The sequence below is a fragment of the Cuculus canorus genome, chromosome 5 (assembly GCF_017976375.1).
Source record: "Cuculus canorus isolate bCucCan1 chromosome 5, bCucCan1.pri, whole genome shotgun sequence".
In the NCBI taxonomy this organism is placed as follows: domain Eukaryota; kingdom Metazoa; phylum Chordata; class Aves; order Cuculiformes; family Cuculidae; genus Cuculus; species Cuculus canorus.
The window spans coordinates 17,961,795-17,983,578 of record NC_071405.1 but is presented as its reverse complement, the minus strand read 5'-3'; the positions used below and the strand labels follow the sequence as shown (position 1 = coordinate 17,983,578).

The window sequence follows — 21,784 nt, the reverse complement described above, 5'->3', positions numbered from 1 at the left end:
TGTTAAACCTCATGCCATTGGTCTCAGCCAATAAATAAATCATTAAGAATAATAAGTATTATTATAAGTATGTACATCACAGTTCCTTTGTGTCTTCAGAATCCTCTGATGCTCTTTATCTCCTTCCTAATTGTGTCCTCTTGGTGAGCTCAGGTCTGTCCTTTGTTCCTGCTCAGGGACTGTCCTTGTTTCAACTAGTAAACAAGCTAAACTCCTGTTGCAATGACATTCTTTCTTACTGCAAGCTGACCAAGATGTGATTTATTATTAGTGATTTTTTTTCCTTTCCTCAGAATCTATATAAATACGTATGTTTAACCAGTATAAAAGTCCTGTAACCAGCCTCAATGGACACACATTAGGTGAAAATACTCTCCGTGTGTCCTATGACTTATTACACATTAAAGCAATATCTGCTTAATCATCAAATTGGCTTTAATCATTAAGTTTGGCCTTTTTCAAGGCACCAATGTTATAATCTCCAAAGACTGAACAGCCCCCGCCCCGCCCGGTGCCCGCAGCCCCCGTACCCTCCCCCCATGACGCCTCGAACCCCGCGGCGCGAGCGGCAATGGGGACACGCGACGCGCGCCCCGGCCGTGACGTCACGGGGACTGCGCTAAGTCCCTCGGAGGCCCCGTGCTGCGCATGCGCAGTTGCTGCCTTCGCATTCCCCGCCCCTCTCGCGCGGCGGCTCGCGGGACGGCGGCAAGATGGCGCTCAACAGGTGAGGCCTACGCTCCCCGCTGCGCAAATGGGCCGCTCGTGGCGAGCAAAGGAGCCGGGGCCGGGGACTTGCATTACGCTGTGGGGCTGCGGCCGGGGCCGGGGCTGGGGCTGGGGCCGGGGCTGTGGCTGAGGGCCTGTATTGCGCCGTGGGGCCTGCGTGGGGCCTGCGTGGGGCCATGGGGTCCGAGTCGCGTCCCGGGGAGGCGCCTGGCGGGAGGGAGCGTTTGCGAGGCCGCGGTTCCACCTCCCTCGCCCGCTTCCTGCAGGAAGAAGCAGCTCCTCGGCTGGGTCTGAGGGCTTTGTGCGGGTTTTCTTTGCTGGAGCGAGAGGCCTTTGTTAGGAGGCTGTGCCTCCTGCGGGGCTGGTGGTTCTGCCCCGGCGTGGGCGCTCGGGGACACCCCGGGACGGGGCCGGCGAGAGGAGCCGAAACGGGGAAGCTGAGAAATCGTGTCTCCACAAATGGGCCTGGGCCGGGAGGGACCGGGAATTAAGGGGGGGAGCTTGTGGATTGATTTTTTTTTGAGGGTGTTTGCCACGAGAGAAAGAAAGGGAGAGTCGCTGAGGCTAAGGTCATGTTTTGCTTTTCTGCTCCGGGGTGGGGGGAAGAGTAGACAGTGGTGTGCGACGTTCCTGTTGGAGAATGGCCATTGTCGCACTCTCGTTTTCAAACAAGGTGTGAGTGTGGATGATTTCGGCATCGGATTTTGTAGGGATCTTCCAGAATGCCAAGAGAACACATGTTTTTAATTTCAGAAGTTACTGCCCGCAGGTTTATGATCACAACACTCAAGTTTCATAAATTGTTTCTTAAACTGTACAGAGTGACTACAGAGAATGTAATAGTTTAGTAATAGAGTCGGGAATGTTTGATTGTCACTGAGTGAAATTAACTTTGTGTGTCTCTTTTTTTGGTGACTGTCTGTGGATGTGCAGTTTTTTACCAGCTCCAACCCAGCTGTCTCAAGACCAGCTAGAACTCGAAGAAAGGGCAAGAGCTCAAAGATCTAGGCAGACTGCTCTAGTCTCATCACGACGGGAACCTCCCCCGTACGGTTACCGGAAAGGATGGATACCACGAGTGCTAGAGGTGGATATTTAAATTCACTTTGTAGTAGTGTGTCTGCTAATGGGGAAAAGAAGTATGTTTTCTGGAGTAGAAATAAGCTCTGAGCATCTTGACTGTAGCACGGAATTGTGCAGTCTTACTGCATGCAGAATTTCCATCCAGACTGATGGGTGTTTTCTGGGGTTGGGGGAAATTGTTCTAGTCAACAGATTACTTAAAATGTTTAATGATAAACAGGATGTTATAAGGATTCTTCTCTTCACAGGTTGTTTTGTTGTGATAAGGAAATAGGTCCATGATCATTTCAGCTTACAATCTGTGAAGACAAGGATCCTCTGAGAAAGACATCTGCATTGTTCCTCTGTTATTATTTGTTAAATGCACGTTCCAGATTATAGCTAGAATGAAGCGAACATGCATATCAGAGAACAGAATGGTCACGTGTATTCAGTTCTTAGCATAACACAAGGTAGCTGTAAATAGGGCAGAAAAATATTAGACTTGGATAGAAACTTAAAAATTTGTTAGATACTTATTTTTTAAGGATGTTACTGGCAAAAGGGATTTGGGCAATGCTGCGTGTATTTAGCTGTAATCCTTGCCAGTTTAACGTAATTTCAACTGGAAAAATGCAGGTGAATAACTGTGATTACAAACCTAGTTTGCAACAGTTTCTTGCCATGAGCCACAAAACCTTCCAGATTTTGAAATGATATTTAGCAAAATGTCTGAGACCTGCTCTGATGAGTCAGCAGCCAGTGCTCTTGGGACAAGGCATACTGTTGAGGTTTTGATGCAGTATTTCAGATGTGATCCTGCATTGTCCCCAAATGCCACCCTTTCATGAGCAAGTAACAGCCTTACTCTCGTTTATGTTTGAGTCCCATTTTCATAAAGATGGATCTGACATTGTAGCATGGTGATCTGTTAGTGCTAGATAAGGTGACTTCACATAGTAATTCCAAGGGTTCTCTAAATCAAAAAAAAAGTAGACTCAGCATTTAATCATAGAATCATAAAATCACCAGGTTGGAAAGGACCCACTGCATCATCGAGTCCAACCATTCCTAACACTCCCTTAAACCCTGTCCCTAAGCACTTCATCAACCCGTTCCTTAAACACCTCCAGGGAAGGTGACTCAACCACCACCCTGGGCAGCCTGTTCCAGTGCCCGATGACTCTTTCTGTGAAGAATTTTTTTCTGATATCCAGCCTGAACCTCCCCTGGTGGAGCTTCAGGCCATTCCCCCTTCTCGTGTCCCCTGTCACTTAGGAGAAAAGGCCAGCTCCCTTCTCTCCACAACCTCCTTTCAGGTAGTTGTAGAGAGTAATAAAGTCTCCCCTCAGCCTTCTCTTCTCCAGGCTGAACAACCCCAGCTCTCTCAGCTGCTCCTCCAGCCCCCTCACCAGCTTCGTTGCTCTTCTCTGGACACGCTCCAGAGCCTCAACATCCTTCTTGTTGTGAGGGGCCCAGAACTGAACACAGGATTTGAGGTGCGGTCTCACCAGTGCTGAGTACAGGGGGAGAATAACCTCCCTGGACCTGCTGGTCACACCGTTTCTGATACAAGCCAAGATGCCATTGGCCTTCTTGGCCACCTGGGCACACTGCTGGCTCATGTTCAGTCGGCTGTCAACCAGCACCCCCAGGTCCTTCTCCTCTGTACAGCTCTCCAGCCACTCTTCCCCCAGTCTGTAGCATGACACAGGGTTGTTGTGCCCCAAGTGCAGGACCCGGCATTTGGCCTTATTGAACCTCATGCCATTGGCCTCAGCCCAGCAGTCCAGCCTGTTAAGATCCCTTTGCAGAGCCTCCCTACCCTCCAGCAGATCCGCACTTCCACCCAGCTTAGTGTCATCCGTAAACTTGCTGAGGGTGCACTCAATGCCTTCATCCAGGTCATTGATAAAGACATTGAACAGAGCTGGACCCAGTACCGAGCCCTGAGGAACCCCACTTGTGACGGGCCTCCCGCTGGAGTTAACTGTGTTTACCACCACTCTCTGGGCCCGGCCATCCAACCAGTTTTCAACCCAGGCCAGAGGCTGACAGTTTCTGAAACAGAATGCTGTGAGAAACTGTGTGAAAGGCTTTACCAAAGTCCAAGAAGACTACATCCACAGCCTTTTCCCCCATCCAGTAGTCGAGTCATTTTGTCATAGAAGGCGATCAGGTTAGTTTGGCGAGACCTGCCTTTTGTAAACTCATGTTGACTGGGCCTGATCACCTGGTTCTCTTGCATGTGCTTCATGATAGCACTCAAGATCACCTGTTCCATGAATAAAGCATGCAATGTTAAAAGCTATACTTTCATTGCATTCACTGTAGAGTTCCCTCCCTAGACTGATTACTGAAGTCAGTATGTTAGTGCTTATTCTTTATAAATGTTGGCAAAAGAACTGCTTAAGAAGTCAAGTGATGATGGTTTTCAAAGAGTTTCCAGTGTCAGTGGGCCACAAAGTGATGCACATCTCAAAAAAACTGTTAAGGATTCCTTTCTGCCTCATAAGCAAATGCAAATTCTTTAAGAGTGATAAACATTTCCAAAGCATAAACTTTGTCCAGTGGTTCTGGAATGTCATCATTGGGAAAAACCAAATCTGTTCTTAACAGATCAAGAGTTATGCAAAAAAATTTGAGGAAGAGCTGACTTGTTCTAGCTAATGCTTCAATGTTGATTCTGTAATCATTGGATGTGGAACATCCAATGAAAGGCACTAAATAACCAAAGCCGTGTTTCAGTGAGCACTTTAAGATGGTATAAGCATGCTCTTCTTTGGAAGGAAATGTTCTGCTTGTTTATTCCAGCCTTTCTGTTGCAGTGGTGTTAACTGTTTGGTCACATGATGAACATGGAGGGAGATCGATCTGCCTAAGACGCTTATTCTTTTTTCACCTTGTTCATTATCAGACTCCACATTAAGCAGTGCCATTCCAGCAGAGGGAGGGGGAGATGCTCATGCCGCTTTAAACAAACACTTCCTCTGAAGAACTGTATTTGAAACTGTAGCTTGAAGTTGGTTTATGAGTAGTACCAGTTCTGTGTGCATCCTCAGGTGTTAGTCAGGATAGTCTACTTTAAGAGATCTTTGGGTGTCTGTTCATTAAATGCTGTTACAGCAACACATTGAACAACAGAGGAAGTAAATTGTAAGGCTGTTGGGCACTGGCCCGGTTTTCAGTATATTCACATGTCAAAGGCTTTGAAAGGAATGGAAAGCTTTTCTAATTTCTTACTTTCATTATGGCATGAAAAGCAATAAATAACCAGTAGAGATTTTCATCAAAAAATTGCTGCTCTTATAATTTTAGTGTTTCCACAGTTGCTTTACTGCAGAAGATAAATTTTGAAATTCTAATTAATAACTCATATGTGAATTAAATACTTAGTCATGTATTGTAGTCTGTAGCATAGTAGCCCCTGTGCATTCTAGTTGATACGGGCTCTTGCTCTGTGCCAGGAATAAGTACTGCAAGATGTCTATGCATTCAGTGCCTTTTCGTTTAATAAGTGTAAGTTCTGTAGTCCATTGCTTTCTTGCCTGCTAAACAAGTAAATTTACGTAAGCATTCTGCCTACATTTCATTTTGTTATACTCCATCCTGTCTTCCATTTCATTTCCTATTTCCTTATAGTATGTTTTTGTCTTCCAGTCATTCATTACTTTTTCTTTTTTGTAGGATTTTGGAGATGGGGGTGCTTTCCCAGAAATTCACGTGGCCCAATACCCATTGGATATGGGCCGAAAGAAGAAAATGTCCAATGCTTTGGCTGTTCAGGTGGATGCAGAAGGAAAAATAAAATACGATGCAATTGCTCGACAAGGACAATCAAAGGACAAGGTAACTTTTCTTTGGATACGTAGGCTGATATGTATACCTGGAAAAGTTGTAATTAAACATTGCATATATTTAAACTCATTGGTCTGGCATTAGCAAATGGATTACATCTTGGTTTTTTAGAGCTTAGAAATTAAATCATGTCAGACAGACATGAGCATTTTGCCTGGGATCAGAATGGTCTTCTCTGTTATGTAATTAAAAGGTAAGGTGAAAAATGGTGAGAGTCTCTAGACAAAACTTGCTTGTTAGCTTAGCAGCCTTCATTAGAGAGCTTTCCAATGAAGGCAAGAAACTGAGATCACAAGCAGCCTCATGTCGGGGGGAGCGGGGGTGGGGGGTGGTGGAACACAAAACAGAGAACAGTTCAGCTTTCAGAATACTACACCTTGTGTCTTACTATTACACCTTGTGTCTTACTATATTTGAAGGTTCTGGCTGTTCCTAATCTCGTTAGGTGCTTACTTTTTAATTGCAGCAGAAAGTATTGCCATTAGATACACCAATTTTTGTGTTCAGTGGTGGACAGTTTCTAATAGTGTTCAGTGTGAGCCAACTTGTTTCTTGTATACCGTGGACTTTCTAGAAACAAAGAGATGACGCTTTGTCTTGAAATCCTGACTAGTATTGAGGGGACCACTTACTTGAGTCTCGTAAGTTCACTTTGTGGAGCATCTACGTCCACCTTTTCAAATGTAAGAAAGTGGACTACATTAAAACTTGAATTCTCGTAGCACATCTTGGTTGCTGGAAAACTGCTGAGGCGTGACCAAGTGTTTGACCAGCTGCTTGTCATAGCAAGCATCTCCTAACCCAAAGGAAATCTTAAACGAGGGTTTGCTACAGAGGAGATTGTAGTTGATTGATATGAATAATTGTTTTGAAAATAATTTGACTTCTGGTTTAATTTAGGATGCCTTAAAAAGCTTATGGGTATATAATATGCCTCATGTCATACTGCAAAATTAGGGGCAAAAACTATGTAAATACAATAGCCGAACAAACAAAAAAATAGAGTAAGCATTCTAAGAATATCAGTGGAAGTCTTTTTTAACAGATCAAGTATTTTGTTGTTTTAAATTGATCCTACAGTTACCAAAGCTGCAGAAGGTTAATGCCAGTAGGATTTTATATCTAACTAATACCTTTCAGCATTAAAGAAGGTGTCACAATTTGTGTATCCTCATCCTATGCATCTAAAGTAAAATCTTTGAAAAAAGTGATCAGTTGGACTCAATGCTGTCATGTTGTAGGAAGTAGTCAGACTAAACAGAATAGCAGAAGCAATACTTTTATTGAGGGGACTTTCATTGGGATTCAGTCAGACTTTATGTAGTGTCTTGAATTATTTGTCAAGAGGAAGGTGCTAAAATATTAATTACATTAATATAATACAGTGATATTAAATATTTGAAACTTGGTAGTCAATAGTTGGTACAAAATAGAAATTTGACTTATCCAAAAGCATAAAAAAATAATTTGGAGGAGAATAGTAGACAAGCAATAATAATTGTACTGATTCTGAGGAAGCTATAGGGCAAATAAGAGAAAAAAAGTAGTACAGTTAAATCTTTCTTTTTACAACTTGTCATATACACCTCTACTTACTTGTAGAATCAGATATATTCTTCATGTAATAGAACTCTTTGGATTGGGATCTAAGTGTATTTGAAAAAGAACTTGAAAGGGTAGTAGGGTTTAGGCAAAAAGGACTGAGTCACTGTTTCACTGTACCTTATTTGGTTCAGTTAGGAAAATAATTATAACAGGTAAAGTTATGTTTAAGATATTAATATTTGTCGTACTTGATTCATGAAGATCTGTACCAGCATTCACTAAGCTTCCATATGGCAGCTCTAAAGAAGCAGTAATATTCTTACTTCGTGGCTGTCCTTAGTAGGATGGAAGAGATGACTCGCTTTTCCAAAACTGGCACCTCTTCACTGAGCTCTGTAGAACTGAAATTAGGGTTTTCTAACTCTAAGCTATGCCTTCTGGATCAGCTTGATTCTGATTGCATCCAGCTGCATGCAAATGCTGAGACTAAAGATTAAGTATTGTGATTCAAGTGGGAGTAAAACTAGGGGAAAATTAGAGATTTGAAACATTTTCACTGGAAGTAGCAGAACTACTATTGCTTCATTTGTTTTTCAGGAGAGAGAGAGCATTGGCAGAGATGTCTTAGGGAGCTGTTCTTCTCTGATGTGTGTTGAGTTGAATATTGTGGAATATTTTCTATAACACAGAACTTGTGCTAGTGCAGGATCCAGTGGGATTACATACAGAAGTTTCATTATCATGAGAGTTGCAGTCATAATTCGTATATTTCTTCAATCTTAATACTTAGCTCCAAGAGAAACACATTCTTAGCAGCCGGCTAGAAATGAGATGAAGTTTCTCATCCTATTCTATGAGCTACTTTTTTGGTCTGAGCTAAATAGCAAATTTTGATTTTGCTACAGCTTATGGATTTTTTTGAAGTTGAATTTAGTATTCTGTCTTGTAGAGGCAGCAGTTCCATCATCTGGACCCTATATCTAGCTGGCTTGTCAGCAGTTTCTGCTGCTGTAGTGGTTCCTCTCTCTTTATCTGTCCCCTTACATATTTAAAAAATACTTGCTTCAGAGGATTTTCCTTGAAAAATGCTGACATAAATGAAGTAATCTGACAAGCCTCCTGTTTGGGGCTTGCAGAGAGTCTCTGAACATGAAATACTGGATAGTTTTGACAAACCTGGATGCTTGACCTTATTGATCTGAGGATGGAGTTCCATCTGTTTGCCCAGATGAAGGATTTCCACCATTTGCGATGGGCTTAGCTCTTGGGCTGCTATAGATTCTTCTAATACTTTCTCTACTCACATAACTAAAAGCCGGGCTAAAATAATGCATTAGTAATTGATATATTTTGGTGAGACTGATGCTTTGTCCCTTTATTAAAAAAATAAGATATTTTATATATATTTTTATATAAATATAAATATATTTTTATATAATAAGAAAAGGAGATATTATTGCTTCATGTGTTTTTATTAAGACAGAAGAGAGAGTGAAATCAAAGAATAAAATATAAGGTCCATTACTATTTTGTGGCAAGGATGATTTTTCTGTGCAAGAATTGTATTTCTTCTTAGTGGCCCAAGGCTGCAGCTTAGATGTTAAAAGAGACAAAAAGTACCACAAATCTTACTACATGTTTTTTCTCAAGATTGTGAATTCAGTTGAAACACCCACAAGAGAGAGTAGTTCCATTGTTGAAGGAATTCCTGTCACGGTGATGGAATAGGACAAGAGAACATAAGTATCATTCAAATAATCAAAAGTATTCATTACTCATAAAGTATTTACCCTTGTGAGAGAGCTTGGTTTGCAAGCTTATTGCCAATCTTTTTTCTCTGCTGTGTGTGCAGTCTTCCAGCCGGATAATTGTAATGACTTCTGAAAGGTTATATGCTTCATATGGAGAAACTATGCTTTGACAAGGAAAAAATTCATTCTGCAGTGCTTGATGGCAACTCCTCAATTTACACAAAGGATTGATGGGCACTGTACAGGGCTTTCTGAATGTATAGAATAAAATACGTTGAGGGTAGGGATTTATGTGTTAAAAATGAGGATGTTACTGTCAAGACACTGGTGTATGTCAGGTGTCTTGTGAAACTCTGAATGTGATGGATGTCTAAACTCTGCTGTGAGCTAGAGTACCTTACATGACTAGTTAGGTATGGTTGCTCTCTCTCTGATGGCAGTGGCATGCAGATTCCTAATTGATGCCTGTTAATTGCAGCCAGAGAAGGAAGCATCTAACTATATGAAAAATTAAGCATCTTATTTCTGCCTGGAAGGCGATTCTGCTTTTCAGTAGCAATCGCAATGAAATATCTAAAGCACAAGCTGATGCTTCCTTTTAAATTTTAATAGATAAAAACCGGTAGTGAATGGACATACTACAGTATCAAACAGTCCCAATCTTCTCTCTCTCTTAGATTAATAAAATGTCTCAACATTGCTGTTAAAATAAGGTGAAGCTCTAGAACAACAACACAGTGCAATATCTTTACCTGCCCATCTATATCACCTCAAAAAAGACTCCAGTTAGAACATGCAAGTGTATCAGATTTTTGATGGAGACAAAAATTTTGGTATTTTCAGGCTAGTTTAATCTATATTATCCATATGTCTTTCACACTAATGCAGCTTGCATGCAGTATTTTAGGGTTTAACTAGTTCCTGGAGCTCATTTGCAGGTGTACTGTAGTTTTTGGAGTACCTCTTAGACTTCTTTTACTACTTCTTTGTCTCCTGGGATGCTCTGAACTCTTTCAGCATACTTTGTTCTTCATCCAGCAAGACGCTTGAACTTGGCGTGCCTTAGAGAGGCACTGCTCTTCAGATCTCCTTCGTTCAGCATCTGACAAGCTAGGATATTATTGATACTCAAGGGATTAACATTTTAGGAGTGAAGGATGAGAAGCAGTAAATGGCTCTGGTGTGACAAATTAATGCTGAGGCTAAAGGTCAGTTTAATAGTTGGATCACGCCCTTATTAATGAACTTGAAATAATAGTTGCATTGACTTTTAACCCTTTGAACTAAGACTTTCTGGTGTTATTTTGTTGGACAAATGCGAAACATTAGTGCAATAAATAGAATAAATTCTTCCCTGTAGCCATCTAATAGGGTTCTTCCCTATATTTAAAATTGGAGCTTAAAATTAGTGGTAGCTAGCTGCAGGTTGTATGAAAACTGAAGTATTCATATAGGGGGAAGTGTAAAGAACTTCTCAAGAATTTATTATTTCAACAACATAGCAAACATAATGACATGTAAAAGATCTAGATGCAAAAATTCTTGAAAGCAGAAGTACAAATGTGTGTTTGTCTGTCTGACTTGGGGAGCCTGAAAAAGGAAAAGAGTAAGAATGGGAAGCAGGAAACTGGTGTCTAATCCCAGCTCAGAAAGTGATTTACATAATTATAGTTAATCAAATTGCTTCTTTTCTTCCATTATTCAGTCTGTAAAATGGGGTCTGGCATATATTCTTGTTCTATGGGAGTTACTGAAGAGTGTGTAATTGTAATGCATTTGGAGTTGTACACAAGTTTTAATTAGTACCTTTGAAATACGTGTATTTGTTCCTAATCACCAGCACTAAAAAAAAATATTATGTCTTTCAGGTTATTTACAGCAAATACACAGATCTTGTGCCAAAAGAGGTCATGAATGTGGATGATCCTGAATTGCAAAGACCAGATGAGGAGACAATTAGAGAGGTATTATTTGCACTGATGCGCCCTGTTGTCATCGGTGTATTATATGTCTTGCGTATGTGATGAGATGCATTCTGTTGTACTTTTGCCTTCAGATAACAGAGAAGACAAGAGCAGCCTTGGAGAAATCAGTCTCCCAAAAAATTGCGGCAGCCATGCCAGTTCGAGCAGCTGACAAACTAGCTCCTGCACAATACATTCGGTATGTAGTGCTGGTGTGTTTGTGTAAGGTGGTGGTGTATACAAAATTGATTAAAATTAGGATATTCCTTGACTTTCTGAGAACATAAATTCCTCTCTTCTTCTGGAAATAATATGAAACTGGCATACACATTTTGAATTAACCCACTCATGATAAATTAGTTTGAAGTGGGTTTAAATGTCTTAACATGTCATGAGTTGGGGCACATTGTGGAGGAGTTATTGGCTTAGCAACTTAATGTAGATTTGTCAGGAAGCAGTATGAATGATGCTGCCCTGTGAACAGAGTCTTTACTGGGAGTTTCAACCCAAGATGACAAGGTTCTTCCCTCTGTGCCATTACCGGCTACAGGTATTCACAGTGGAAAAGTGCAGCTAGAGCATTGAACTGAGTGAAAGTCAGGGTGGGAAAGGAGTATCTAGCTGTGTGCAGAGAACTGTGTGCTCTTATTGTTTTATTCAGGTACACGCCATCCCAGCAAGGCGTTGCCTTCAACTCTGGAGCGAAACAGAGAGTTATTCGGATGGTGGAAATGCAGAAGGATCCTATGGAGCCTCCAAGATTCAAGTAACTATTCAAAACTTCTTCATGGCAAATAGAAGATCCTGTAGTGTGTTTCCATATATTACATGCTGATTGTATTTGTTTTCTTAATTGTTTAGAATTAACAAAAAGATTCCCCGTGGACCACCTTCTCCTCCAGCACCTGTAATGCACTCTCCTAGCAGAAAGGTATGAAATGCCATAGCTGTTCTCGGTTTTGCATTCTAGATGGATTAACAAATTCTATTTTGATCTGGTTCATTTCTGCGTACCTTGTCTTTACTGTTCTTTTGCTGTGACATGAAGTGATGAACTTGGTGCCTGGTGCAGTCCTTGGGTTTTTTTAGCACAGTTCTGAAAGCAGCTCTGTTCCTATATCAGAGCTTGAGTAGATTTCTTATATATTCTGTGCAGAGCTGAATTGCTGGAGTTGTCCACGGCATGGATGAGTTGCCCGAGGCTTTGGCCTCGGTAGACTGATGCTGGTTTTAGACAATACTATTACAGTAATCCTTAATAACAGTAGCCTGTTAGCATCCTTCTGAGACGTTAGGGTGTTGGTGGTTGTTTATGAGTTTCCTGCAATTTGAACTGCCATGAAATGTGCCAATGTTAACAAGCTGGTTGTGAGTTCTGGTCTGCGTGAGGAGAGTTTAAGAGGATGGCTGAAAAGCTGTCATAGCTTTATTCAGTGTTGCAAAGGTACAGTACAGAAATTAACATCTTATTGCTGCTAAGATGGGTTGGGTTTTTTGTAGCAGTGTCCTGAACCTCGCACTCATTTATTTCAACAGTTTCATAGCTGCCTTTGAGAAAGAAAACTGTATTTCCTTTTGCTGTAAACCTAAAAATGACTTTGCTTCCTCTCTTAAATCAGATGACCGTGAAAGAGCAGCAAGAGTGGAAAATTCCTCCATGCATTTCAAACTGGAAAAATGCAAAGGTATTTGAGTTGTCATAAATTCACTTTTCTAATATTATACCCTGCTGGGAGACTTCTACAAATTATTCAAGCGTGAATAATACTGGGTTTAAACCTGTGGAGTTAGGTAAACTGGCTGCTTCCCACACAATTATACAGCTCAGTTTTTCTTTCTTTGGCATATCTGGGTTATCAAATTGACAGGAGTATAGGAGCAGGAGAGAATTTATTACTTCATGGCAAAGATAGTTAAAATGCCCATAATAGTGCAATATGTGGAGTCTGAAACCAAACTCTCTGAAACCCTTAAGGTAAAACCATCTAAACTGAGAAAAAAGAAGGGTAGTTCATTGAGAAACAGCAGTCTGAGTTTCTGGAAAGTTTGCTTTGTTGCATTCTTTCACCAATTCATTTTCATCAATGGTTAGCTTAGCTGTTTTTATTTCTTGTTTGAGTAGACATGTCCTGTCCCTTTGATTTTTATCAGCCAGTAAGTTTATGCTCAGAGAGGAGGGAGAATTTATAATTTGCTCCAGTAACTGGCCTGATCGTTCTCAAACTTAGCAAGTTATTGTTGTGAGGCAGCCTCTTCAAATGGAGGAAGGAAAAGCTGCGTGTTTGGATGTTATTTTTTAATACCCCAACACAGCTGTAAAACTGGGACTGACACTAATTAGTAGATCAAATTTTAGGTTACAGATGCTAAAACCAAAGCAAAAATTTTGTAGAGCTCTCTAAAAAATCCTAAAATATCATCTATAAATAATTCTGGGTTTCAGCTTTTGAAGGCAAAATTTTGAAGGCACAAAATGAAGGCATGTAGTGTCTGTTGCTTTAGCTGTCAGCCTTCCTGCTTTCTCATTTTGAATCAGCTAACCTCTTAACAGGGTTAAAACAGTTTAGGTAAAACAGTTTTTAAACACAAATGGTAAAATATATTAGAGACTGGGAAAGCGATCATCCGTATTTCTTAACACAGAGCAAAGAGTGGACCTTATTGATCAATACCTGTCATTTGTACTAAGGTGTAACTTGCAGGAAAAATTTGATTCAGGTTTGCGGTGGGTGTGCAGTTGCGGGAGAGCTTATTATTACATGGTGAGAATTTGAAGTACGCATAAAGGAAGCCTTTGTGGGTTTTGTTTTCTTACACAATAAATGTAATAATGTTTGTTACTACAAATCATGTTAGTTTCTGTGATTAACTGCCTTTGTTTCCACTAGGGTTACACCATTCCATTAGACAAGCGTCTGGCTGCGGATGGCAGAGGACTGCAGACTGTTCATATTAATGAAAACTTTGCCAAGCTTGCTGAGGCTCTCTATATAGCTGACAGAAAGGTGAGATGGTTGTTTAAGTTGTTTTGTTCCATGTGGTTTCACCACATTTGTGTGTTTATTTCCTTGAGAAAATCCACTGTGAATAGGCTGTAGCTAACATAAGATGTCACCGTCTTATCCCCAATGTCTTTAGATCAGTGACTTAGTGTAGGTTAGGTTGTTGGAGGCCATGGGTCTTGTTTCTCAGGTCTAACTGCTGTGGCTTTCTGGCTTTGAACTTCATCTTTGTGGCTTGATTCCTGCTGCGATTCTAACTCCATGGTAAAAGATCTGTGTGTATCCCGGGTGCTAGCTGTCTGGCACTTCAACTATTTCTTACGTTTGCAGGCTCGTGAGGCTGTAGAAATGCGTGCCCAAGTGGAGAGGAAGATGGCTCAGAAAGAAAAAGAGAAACATGAGGAAAAGCTCCGTGAAATGGCTCAGAAAGCCAGGGAGAGAAGAGCAGGGATCAAAACCCATGTTGAAAAAGGTACTTTATTATTGGGATTCTGGGGAGCGGGGTGGGCAGGAGGGAGTTAGCACTCTGAAGTGTGGTTTTGGAGAATAACCAGAGAACTTGTAATACGTAAATGTCAATTTTAAATTCTAGGCATGACATCTGTTCTTCGTGTTGTTACTTGATCAGCCAGTGAACTTGGTTAATTCGCTGGCTAGTGTGATGGGATCTGAATTTAAACCTCACAGCAGCGTATACAGGTCTAGGACATCACTGAGAATGTTAGAGTTGCTAATGGCTTTCTGTGTGTTCAGTTTGCTTAAAGTGTAGCATTTTAGATAGTGCTAAAGGTCACTTTTTTTGTAAAAGAATACTGATATTCAAATATTTCTCTATAATGAGCAACCTTGTGTTTGTTCAGAGGATGGCGAAGCTAGAGAAAGAGATGAAATCAGACATGACCGGCGCAAAGAGAGACAGCACGACAGAAATCTTTCCAGGGCAGCCCCTGACAAAAGGTGAGCCACAGAAGAAAGCTGCTTTATTCCTGTACTGGCACTGGCTTCCCCACTAGGGAAACAATTACACTGGGCTTTCTCCTTTCGCTTGATGCGAGTGCCTGAATTTGACCTTGTGAAGATATTCACTGGTTCACACTGAAAACTGGTATTCACCAGTGAATTCATTGCATGAATTGGTTTCGCTCTGTTCAAATATTGCAGTGCACTCCTCTAAATTTATAATTTTCCACGTGAATGGAGGAATGGGGGGTTGCTGGTTTTGGGTGGGTTTTTCTTTAGCAGAACTTCAGTACCTTCAGATTTAATTAACTCGTTGACAGCAAAGGTTGAAACTCGGACCCTATAACTTCAGTGAGACCAGAATATCATTAGTGGCTTTGCTTCCTGAAGCTGTTCATTTGAAGTAAGCTTAGATTTATGAGTGTAGGCTGAAGTATCTTGTTTACCTAAGCCACTGAGAGAGCTCTGAGCACAAGTGGTTTCTGGAGGCTTAAAATCTCTAATATCTTTAAAATTAGATTGCTCAGCCTTCCTAGAATGTAATTACACCGGTTCTTGCAAAAAATAAATATGACATTTTAGACCAAGTCGGCTTGATGTAAATAGCAGATAGTGGAAGGCAAATTTAAATGTCATGCCCAGCTGAACATAACTTTCTCAAATGTTTCCTTTGCCAGGAGACAAATTTTAAATGTTACCTCGTAAGGAAGGGCAGTGGTCAGAATCGGGCTCCCTGAAGCAAATTGTTAGCAACTAATACAGGATCAGGTTGCAGTTGAGCATGTCAACAAATATTGTTTACTGACCTAATAAAACTTCATTTTTTTTAATTCAGGTCAAAGCTGCAGAGAAATGAGAACAGAGATATCAGTGAAGTTATTGCCCTGGGGGTACCTAACCCCAGGCCATCCAACGAGGTCCAGTATGACCAGAGGCTGTTCAACCGGAGCAAGGTAAAAACACCTTTTCACGTCTATGAGAACATGTTCATCCTTCCTTACTGGGTGTGGCTGAAGTACCACTGAAGGGATCCCATTCTCATGGATGGTGTGAACGCACTCGGAAAGATGTCTCTACATAACTGGCTAGGAAACTATTGATCTCCTTTATACATAGATGATGGAACAAAAGTGGAATATTCTAGATTTATTAATGGATTAAGGTGGATTCGTTGTGTGTTTTTCTCACTGGTGAGTGGGGAGAGAATGAAGCTACTTTGCCTTCAAGCTGCACTGATCTAATTTTCTTCTTTTGTACAAATGTATTGACTAAATAAGGGAAACCTCTGAGAGAGAAGCATGTAAATACTTCCCATTGCCATTATTTCTTATGTAAAAATCCTTCTGAAGATATAAATAGTTAACAGCAACATTTATTTTCCCTGAACTTTATAGTGTTCACAGATAAAGTACATCAGGCTTCAGAAAGTCCCCGAATAGACCCACAGTTGTGGTTCATTCTTTTTCACATCTCCAGTGAAAGACTTGGAGGCAGAAGGGAAAGCTTTCATACTTTACATAAGCCTCTGTGATTTGGATCAGTTGCCTTAAATCATGTTTTCCAGAAATTCTCAATAATATACATATTTTGATGGCTGTACTTGGCTGTTACAGCTGTACTCGCAGGGCAGACTGAAATGATCTATTTTTCTGAAATATGAATGGCTTGTAATCCTCCTTCTTGCTTTATGAAAGAGTAGAAGTGGACCTGACTGAGGCTTGTAATTACTTGTATGATGTTCTCTGGACTTAATCCCAGACCCAAACCCACTTGTATCCTAATGAAGCGTTTGAACTCATTTCAGATCAGTAGTAAATCACCTAATGCCATCTATGTGTAGTTGCTTGACACTGTTAGTGTATCTTGTTGTTAAAATAAATAAGCTGAATTTTTACAGACTCGTTTGTATTATGTCACTGTTCTTTCTTCTTCACAGGGCATGGACAGTGGCTTTGCTGGAGGAGAGGATGAAATTTATAATGTTTACGACCAGCCTTGGAGAAGTGGCAAAGATATGGCCCAAAACATCTACAGGCCAAGTAAAAATGTGGATAAGGACATGTATGGTGATGATCTAGAGGCCAGGATAAAGACCAATAGGTAAGAAAATTAACTTAAGAAATATTCTCAACTGATACTCTGACGTTCCAGTCAACTGAGTTATCACCTCTTCTTCTGCAGGTTTGTTCCTGACAAAGAGTTTTCTAACTCTGATCGTAACAGCAGGGGGAGGGGCAGAGATGGACCAGTTCAGTTTGAGGAGGATCCATTTGGTTTGGACAAATTTCTGGAAGAAGCTAAGCAACACGGTGGTTCTAAACGGCCCTCGGATAGCAGCCGCCCTAAAGAACATGAGCATGAGACGAAAAAGAGGAGGAAGGACTGAACGCCTCTGATCTTTGAGTAGCAGAGAAATGGACTCCAAGCCTGGACTTTATGCAACAGGCATTTTTAATATCAGTGGTGTTTACGGGGGACAGTGTTGTAATACAACAGTTGACAACCCTTTGTTTTGTGTGGAGAGATATGTATATACACACACTAATTCTTCTAGCCGTGGAGTGGAGGAACGGAGACCAGTTTGGAACACTTCACGGAGGAATTATTCTTTAGCAAGTGCTCCAACTTAGCTAATTCTCTGCCCAGCATCTCAGGGTAAGAATGTAGCCCCCTCCTACAGCTTTATTTTTTGTAGGCAGCTAATGCTTCTATTTCATCTGTTTTCCTGCTGTATATAATCACTGTCTTATGCTGTAATGGATGCTATGGAGTTTATGATTCAGCATTTCTTTAGTGTGGTTAAGCAGTTTATTTGAACAATGAGGGGAAACAGCTGGATTCTGTTTTAAAACATAAGTTTCTCAGTAAACTTAATTTCAGTTTCTGTACATTTAGTGAAATAAAGCCTCCTTCCACTGCTCACTCACTTGGATTCTTTTGTTGACTGTGTCTTCTCCGGGACTGCTCCCTGAGAACAAGCTGAAAACAATGGAAATGCTTCAAATTAGTTAGGCAAGAAGGTTTGCTATTTTTTTTTTCATTTCTGAGCTTCTAAAACATTCATATGGAAAGCAGAAGATAGGTTTATAACCAGTTTGGTGTCATGAGCCATAACATAAATGCTAAGTTCCTAATGGGAAAGCTGAACATAATTTGCACAGCAATTGCTGATTGTATCAGCAAGATGCATCTTAAAAACCTGTGCTTTCATGGGGAACTAATAAAAGGTAACAGTCTGAACCTAGCCTGGAACAAAGTGCAAGAACTGCTTGCATTTTTGAAGACATGAAGAAAGCCAACACCTGCCTGCCTTCTGCTTGTAAGTTTCATGATATAGAAGGCTCTAGCACCTCTTGCCAATACTTCTGGAGGCCCAGACAGTTAAGTGGGTATGGAACCTCACAGCTCCAAGAATGAAAAACATCAAAATAATACCCAAGAAATGAACATTGTATTTATTCTTGCCAATTCATTTTACTGTTACCATCTCTAGCACTGGAAGTCTCAAAACAAGAAAATAGTTGTCAGAAGCACAGTGGAGAATTCTTATTCGAAGACACGAATTATCCCATCTGTAACACCAGCCTGCTTCTTGCCCACAGTTACACTCTACTACTACATCTGAGTAGGCAGATCAGCTGCAATATATTCAAGTCTACAAGAAAATCTCCTTAATGATTTGTCTCTATTTAGTGAGCATACTTAGGGCAAGTTCTTAGTTTACTAATGATTTTGGGCAGCCATGGGCTCAATATACTTTTATCCTCCTATCTGTCAACACCCGTTTCTTTGCTCTATTTATTTACTACAGTGAAGCTACAGGATACAGTTGTCTGGCTCTTAACAGACCAGTCAATGACAGATGCCTCTGCATCTGGTAATAGGCCAATGTTTTTTAACTGACTGTTCACACTGTCTCTTGATATGACACACTAATGCACTGAGATTGACAAAGAGGCCTGTTTTTTCCTTTATAAATGTTTAAAATGTTAGAGACAGCAAGTAAAAAAAAAAAGCTACACTACAGCTAATTAAGTTATCTTGAAAATGTGAAAGTAGGCAGCCGATTGCTCCTGTAAGAAGCAATAGCTGAACAAAAAAGAAATTTTCACTGAAGTTTAAAGCTTAGCTTTACATTTTTTGTCATCTTCCCCCTGCCTCCCAACATCCAAACCAGATGTTGGAATCCACCTGCAGAAACCTGTATTACAAATAGCAAAGAGCTCCACGGCATTTCTACTGCATTCATACTCCTTCAGCTTGGCATAGCAGGAGGTTTTGATCCCTAGTGTGGGATCTCTGTGGTACCTATGGATATACCATCTCAGATGTTAACAAGTCGAGAGAAGAAACTAAATGATTTAAAGCACACTAAGTGGCAAAATGCTTAATCACACTTGGAACCAGTATGGCAATATTTTGATAGTACTGCATGCAGCAAAACGCAGAGTTAAAAGACAACTCATTAAAGGAATTAGCACATTACCTTGGCACCTTCAAGTATGTGGGAGTCCTTCTGCAACACATTCTGAACATCTTCTGGAGTTGAGAATTTAATCCAGCAGTAACGCCTGTGAAAGCCTGTGTCTCTATCCTAGTGACCAGTTTCAAAAAAATAAAAACTTATTACTGTAGAAAATATGCACACATGCTGTTAAAAACTTTATACAGATATTCAATTTAAGGATTCCAAGAAACTGGTACACCTGCTATTTCAGAAGCCTTTTTCACACTTGAAAGACATTTACTTTCTTTGACAATATGCAAGGGCATAGCAGAGGCTGTTCTCCATCCTTTTCTCTCTATTCAAGTCCAGCAATCACGAAAGAAATAAAAATTACAATTATAAGTTATGGCGGAAGACTGGAATAACTCATAGCAGGTTGTTTCAAACTGCAGTAGTTACCTGCTTACTATTAAGCTACTCGCAACAGAACTGACATTTAAATGGCAACCTGATCTGAAAATAAGCCTGCCCCAGTACTTGAAAAGCATCCAGCAAGGTAAAGCAGCTGCTTAAGATACTACAAAAGCAGGATGCAATTCAAGAAGACAAGCACTAACTGCACTGAAAAGATAAAAAGGTTATTTTTAAGAATAATTTGCCAGTGAGAAAAAAACAGTCGTCAATAAAATGGAGATACTGCAGAAGACCCAAGTTTACTGATGTGCTTTTAATCCCAAGCTTTACGTAAGACTTCACAGCATCTCTGCCACAGAACTGAAACACTTTTGAAGCTGTTCCCCACAAGTTACTAGAGTCAGACTGCCTATTTCAATACTCCACTAAGGTCTTAATTAGGGCACCTTCCACTGCTGGATGATTTTTGTAACTCCAGCAGTTTTAAGCATCAATGAACACTCCTAAAGTAATCACCAAAACAAGATGTGAACATGTGCATCAGTTCAGTTTTAATCAGTGATGGAGGCAGGTTTATAGTAAGCTGCCAGCCTTCACAACAAAGCAACATATTCTGTTCTGGGCCTGAGAAAGAGAATGTGAGCCTTCAACTGATAATGAACCTATCAGTTCACCAACTGAAGCTGACTACACACCGAGCGTAATTTAACAGCCCACTACTTTGCATAGAGAAACATGGGCAGGCAAAAGAGCCTCTGCTCCTTCAACAATGACCTACAAATAAACAAGTAAGAGTATGGAAAAGGAACACTTGTTTTGACTGTTCATCTCAACAAACGGGACTGCATACTGTTTTTCCTGATCTGTGTGCTCAGTAGATAAATAATTCAACTGGCAAAGCCATAAATAGTTGATGGCTTGGGAGCACCATGAGAAGGCCACAGGTTTTGTTTAAGCCCTTCCATCTGGATGAGGCATGAGCCCACACCAGGGAAAGGCTGTAGGTTTATACCTGCATCTTTAGGGGTTTTAGGCCAGCAAATACCAAGCACATGAACACTTTATCGTCTGTCAGAAGAAAGACGACATCATGACAGAGAAATTCAAGGTGCTTTTGGGTGAATTATTCAAAAATGGCAATGCCAACAGGACTCAAAAGATGGGCTTTCTAAAGCTCTTTTAATCAAGGTAGCGAAGGGTCTGGAAAACAAGTCTCATGAGGAGCAGCTGAGGAAAATGGGATTGCTTAGCCTAGAGGAGAGTGAGGGGATGCCTTATCACCCCCTGCAACTACCTGAAAGGAGGCTGCAGAGAGGTGAGTGGTGGCCTCTTCTCCCAGCTATCAAGTGATACGACCAGAGGAAATAGCCTCAAGTTGCACCAACAGAGGTTTATATTGGATATCAGAAAAAATTTGTTGACTGAAAGAGTAATGAAACACTGGAAGAGGCTGCCCAGGGTGGAGCCTCCATCCCTAAGAGACGCTCAAAAAGCGTGCAGACCTGGCACACCAGGGCGCCGCTGAGGCTGGACAGCGTGACCTTAAAGGCCTTTCCTAAGCCTTCTAAGAATTCTGCGATTCAAAGCCGATGGAAAGCACGGAGCCTCGGCGGGGCCTGCGGCTCGAAGTGCCGGGGCGGGAGGAAAGGCGAGAGCTCCGAACCCGCGAGCGGGGGACAGGTACTCACGAAGGGCAGCTGGCACCTCTGCACGGCCCCGAACTGCGAGAAGTATTCCTTCAGCTCCCCTGCGGGGAAAACACACGCCTGGTTACGCGGTCCCAGCGGCACCGGGGGTACGAGGAGGGGGACAGCACTCACGGCTCGACACCGTCCAGGGAACGTCGGCCACGAAGATATCGAACAACCTCCGCGAGCGGCGCCCCACGCCACGAACAGCACCACCCGCCGCCATCTTGGGACTCGCGGAGAGGGACGGGATGGCGGGTAAGCCCCGCCCCCTCTCCGCGTGACCACACCCACTCAAACAGGAATGGTGCGTATGCCCCGCCCCGTCAGTGCGAGGCCACGCCCACCCCTTGGTCGGACCGGT

At 41.4% G+C, this 21,784-nt stretch overlaps 2 protein-coding genes across 2 annotated transcripts; one reads left to right on the top strand and one right to left on the bottom strand.

Annotated features, from left to right (window-relative positions):
* The first annotated feature begins 641 nt into the window (after positions 1-641).
* SNW1 (SNW domain containing 1) lies at positions 642-17,797 on the top strand. The gene is made up of 14 exons (XM_009566781.2): positions 642-727; positions 1,663-1,816; positions 5,479-5,640; positions 10,814-10,909; positions 11,002-11,108; positions 11,571-11,675; positions 11,771-11,840; positions 12,529-12,594; positions 13,798-13,914; positions 14,242-14,383; positions 14,772-14,868; positions 15,707-15,824; positions 16,808-16,971; positions 17,053-17,797. Exons 1-14 carry the CDS (start codon positions 714-716, stop codon positions 17,255-17,257), a joined length of 1,617 nt encoding a protein of 538 aa, XP_009565076.1. The 5' UTR covers positions 642-713; the 3' UTR covers positions 17,258-17,797.
* SLIRP (SRA stem-loop interacting RNA binding protein) lies at positions 17,305-21,708 on the bottom strand. The gene is made up of 4 exons (XM_009566848.2): positions 21,553-21,708; positions 21,421-21,479; positions 19,358-19,465; positions 17,305-17,850 (listed from the first exon to the last, which is right to left on the bottom strand). The coding sequence occupies exons 1-4, from the start codon at positions 21,644-21,646 to the stop codon at positions 17,791-17,793; spliced, it is 321 nt and encodes a 106-aa protein (XP_009565143.2). The 5' UTR covers positions 21,647-21,708; the 3' UTR covers positions 17,305-17,790.
* Positions 21,709-21,784: the final 76 nt, after the last annotated feature.

Excerpts from the sequence above, each read along its gene's own strand:
- SNW1 (XM_009566781.2), top strand. Across the intron at positions 11,676-11,770 it reads ATGGAGCCTCCAAGATTCAA|AATTAACAAAAAGATTCCCC; the intron begins GTAACTATTCAA and ends TTAATTGTTTAG. Across the intron at positions 16,972-17,052 it reads GCCAGGATAAAGACCAATAG|GTTTGTTCCTGACAAAGAGT; the intron begins GTAAGAAAATTA and ends CTTCTTCTGCAG.
- SLIRP (XM_009566848.2), bottom strand. The coding sequence starts at position 21,646 with ATGGCGGCGGGTGGTGCTGTTCGTGGCGTGGGGCGCCGCTCGCGGAGG. Across the intron at positions 21,480-21,552 it reads TCCCTGGACGGTGTCGAGCC|GGGAGCTGAAGGAATACTTC; the intron begins GTGAGTGCTGTC and ends TTTTCCCCGCAG. Across the intron at positions 17,851-19,357 it reads ACATACTTGAAGGTGCCAAG|CTTGTTCTCAGGGAGCAGTC; the intron begins GTAATGTGCTAA and ends CATTGTTTTCAG.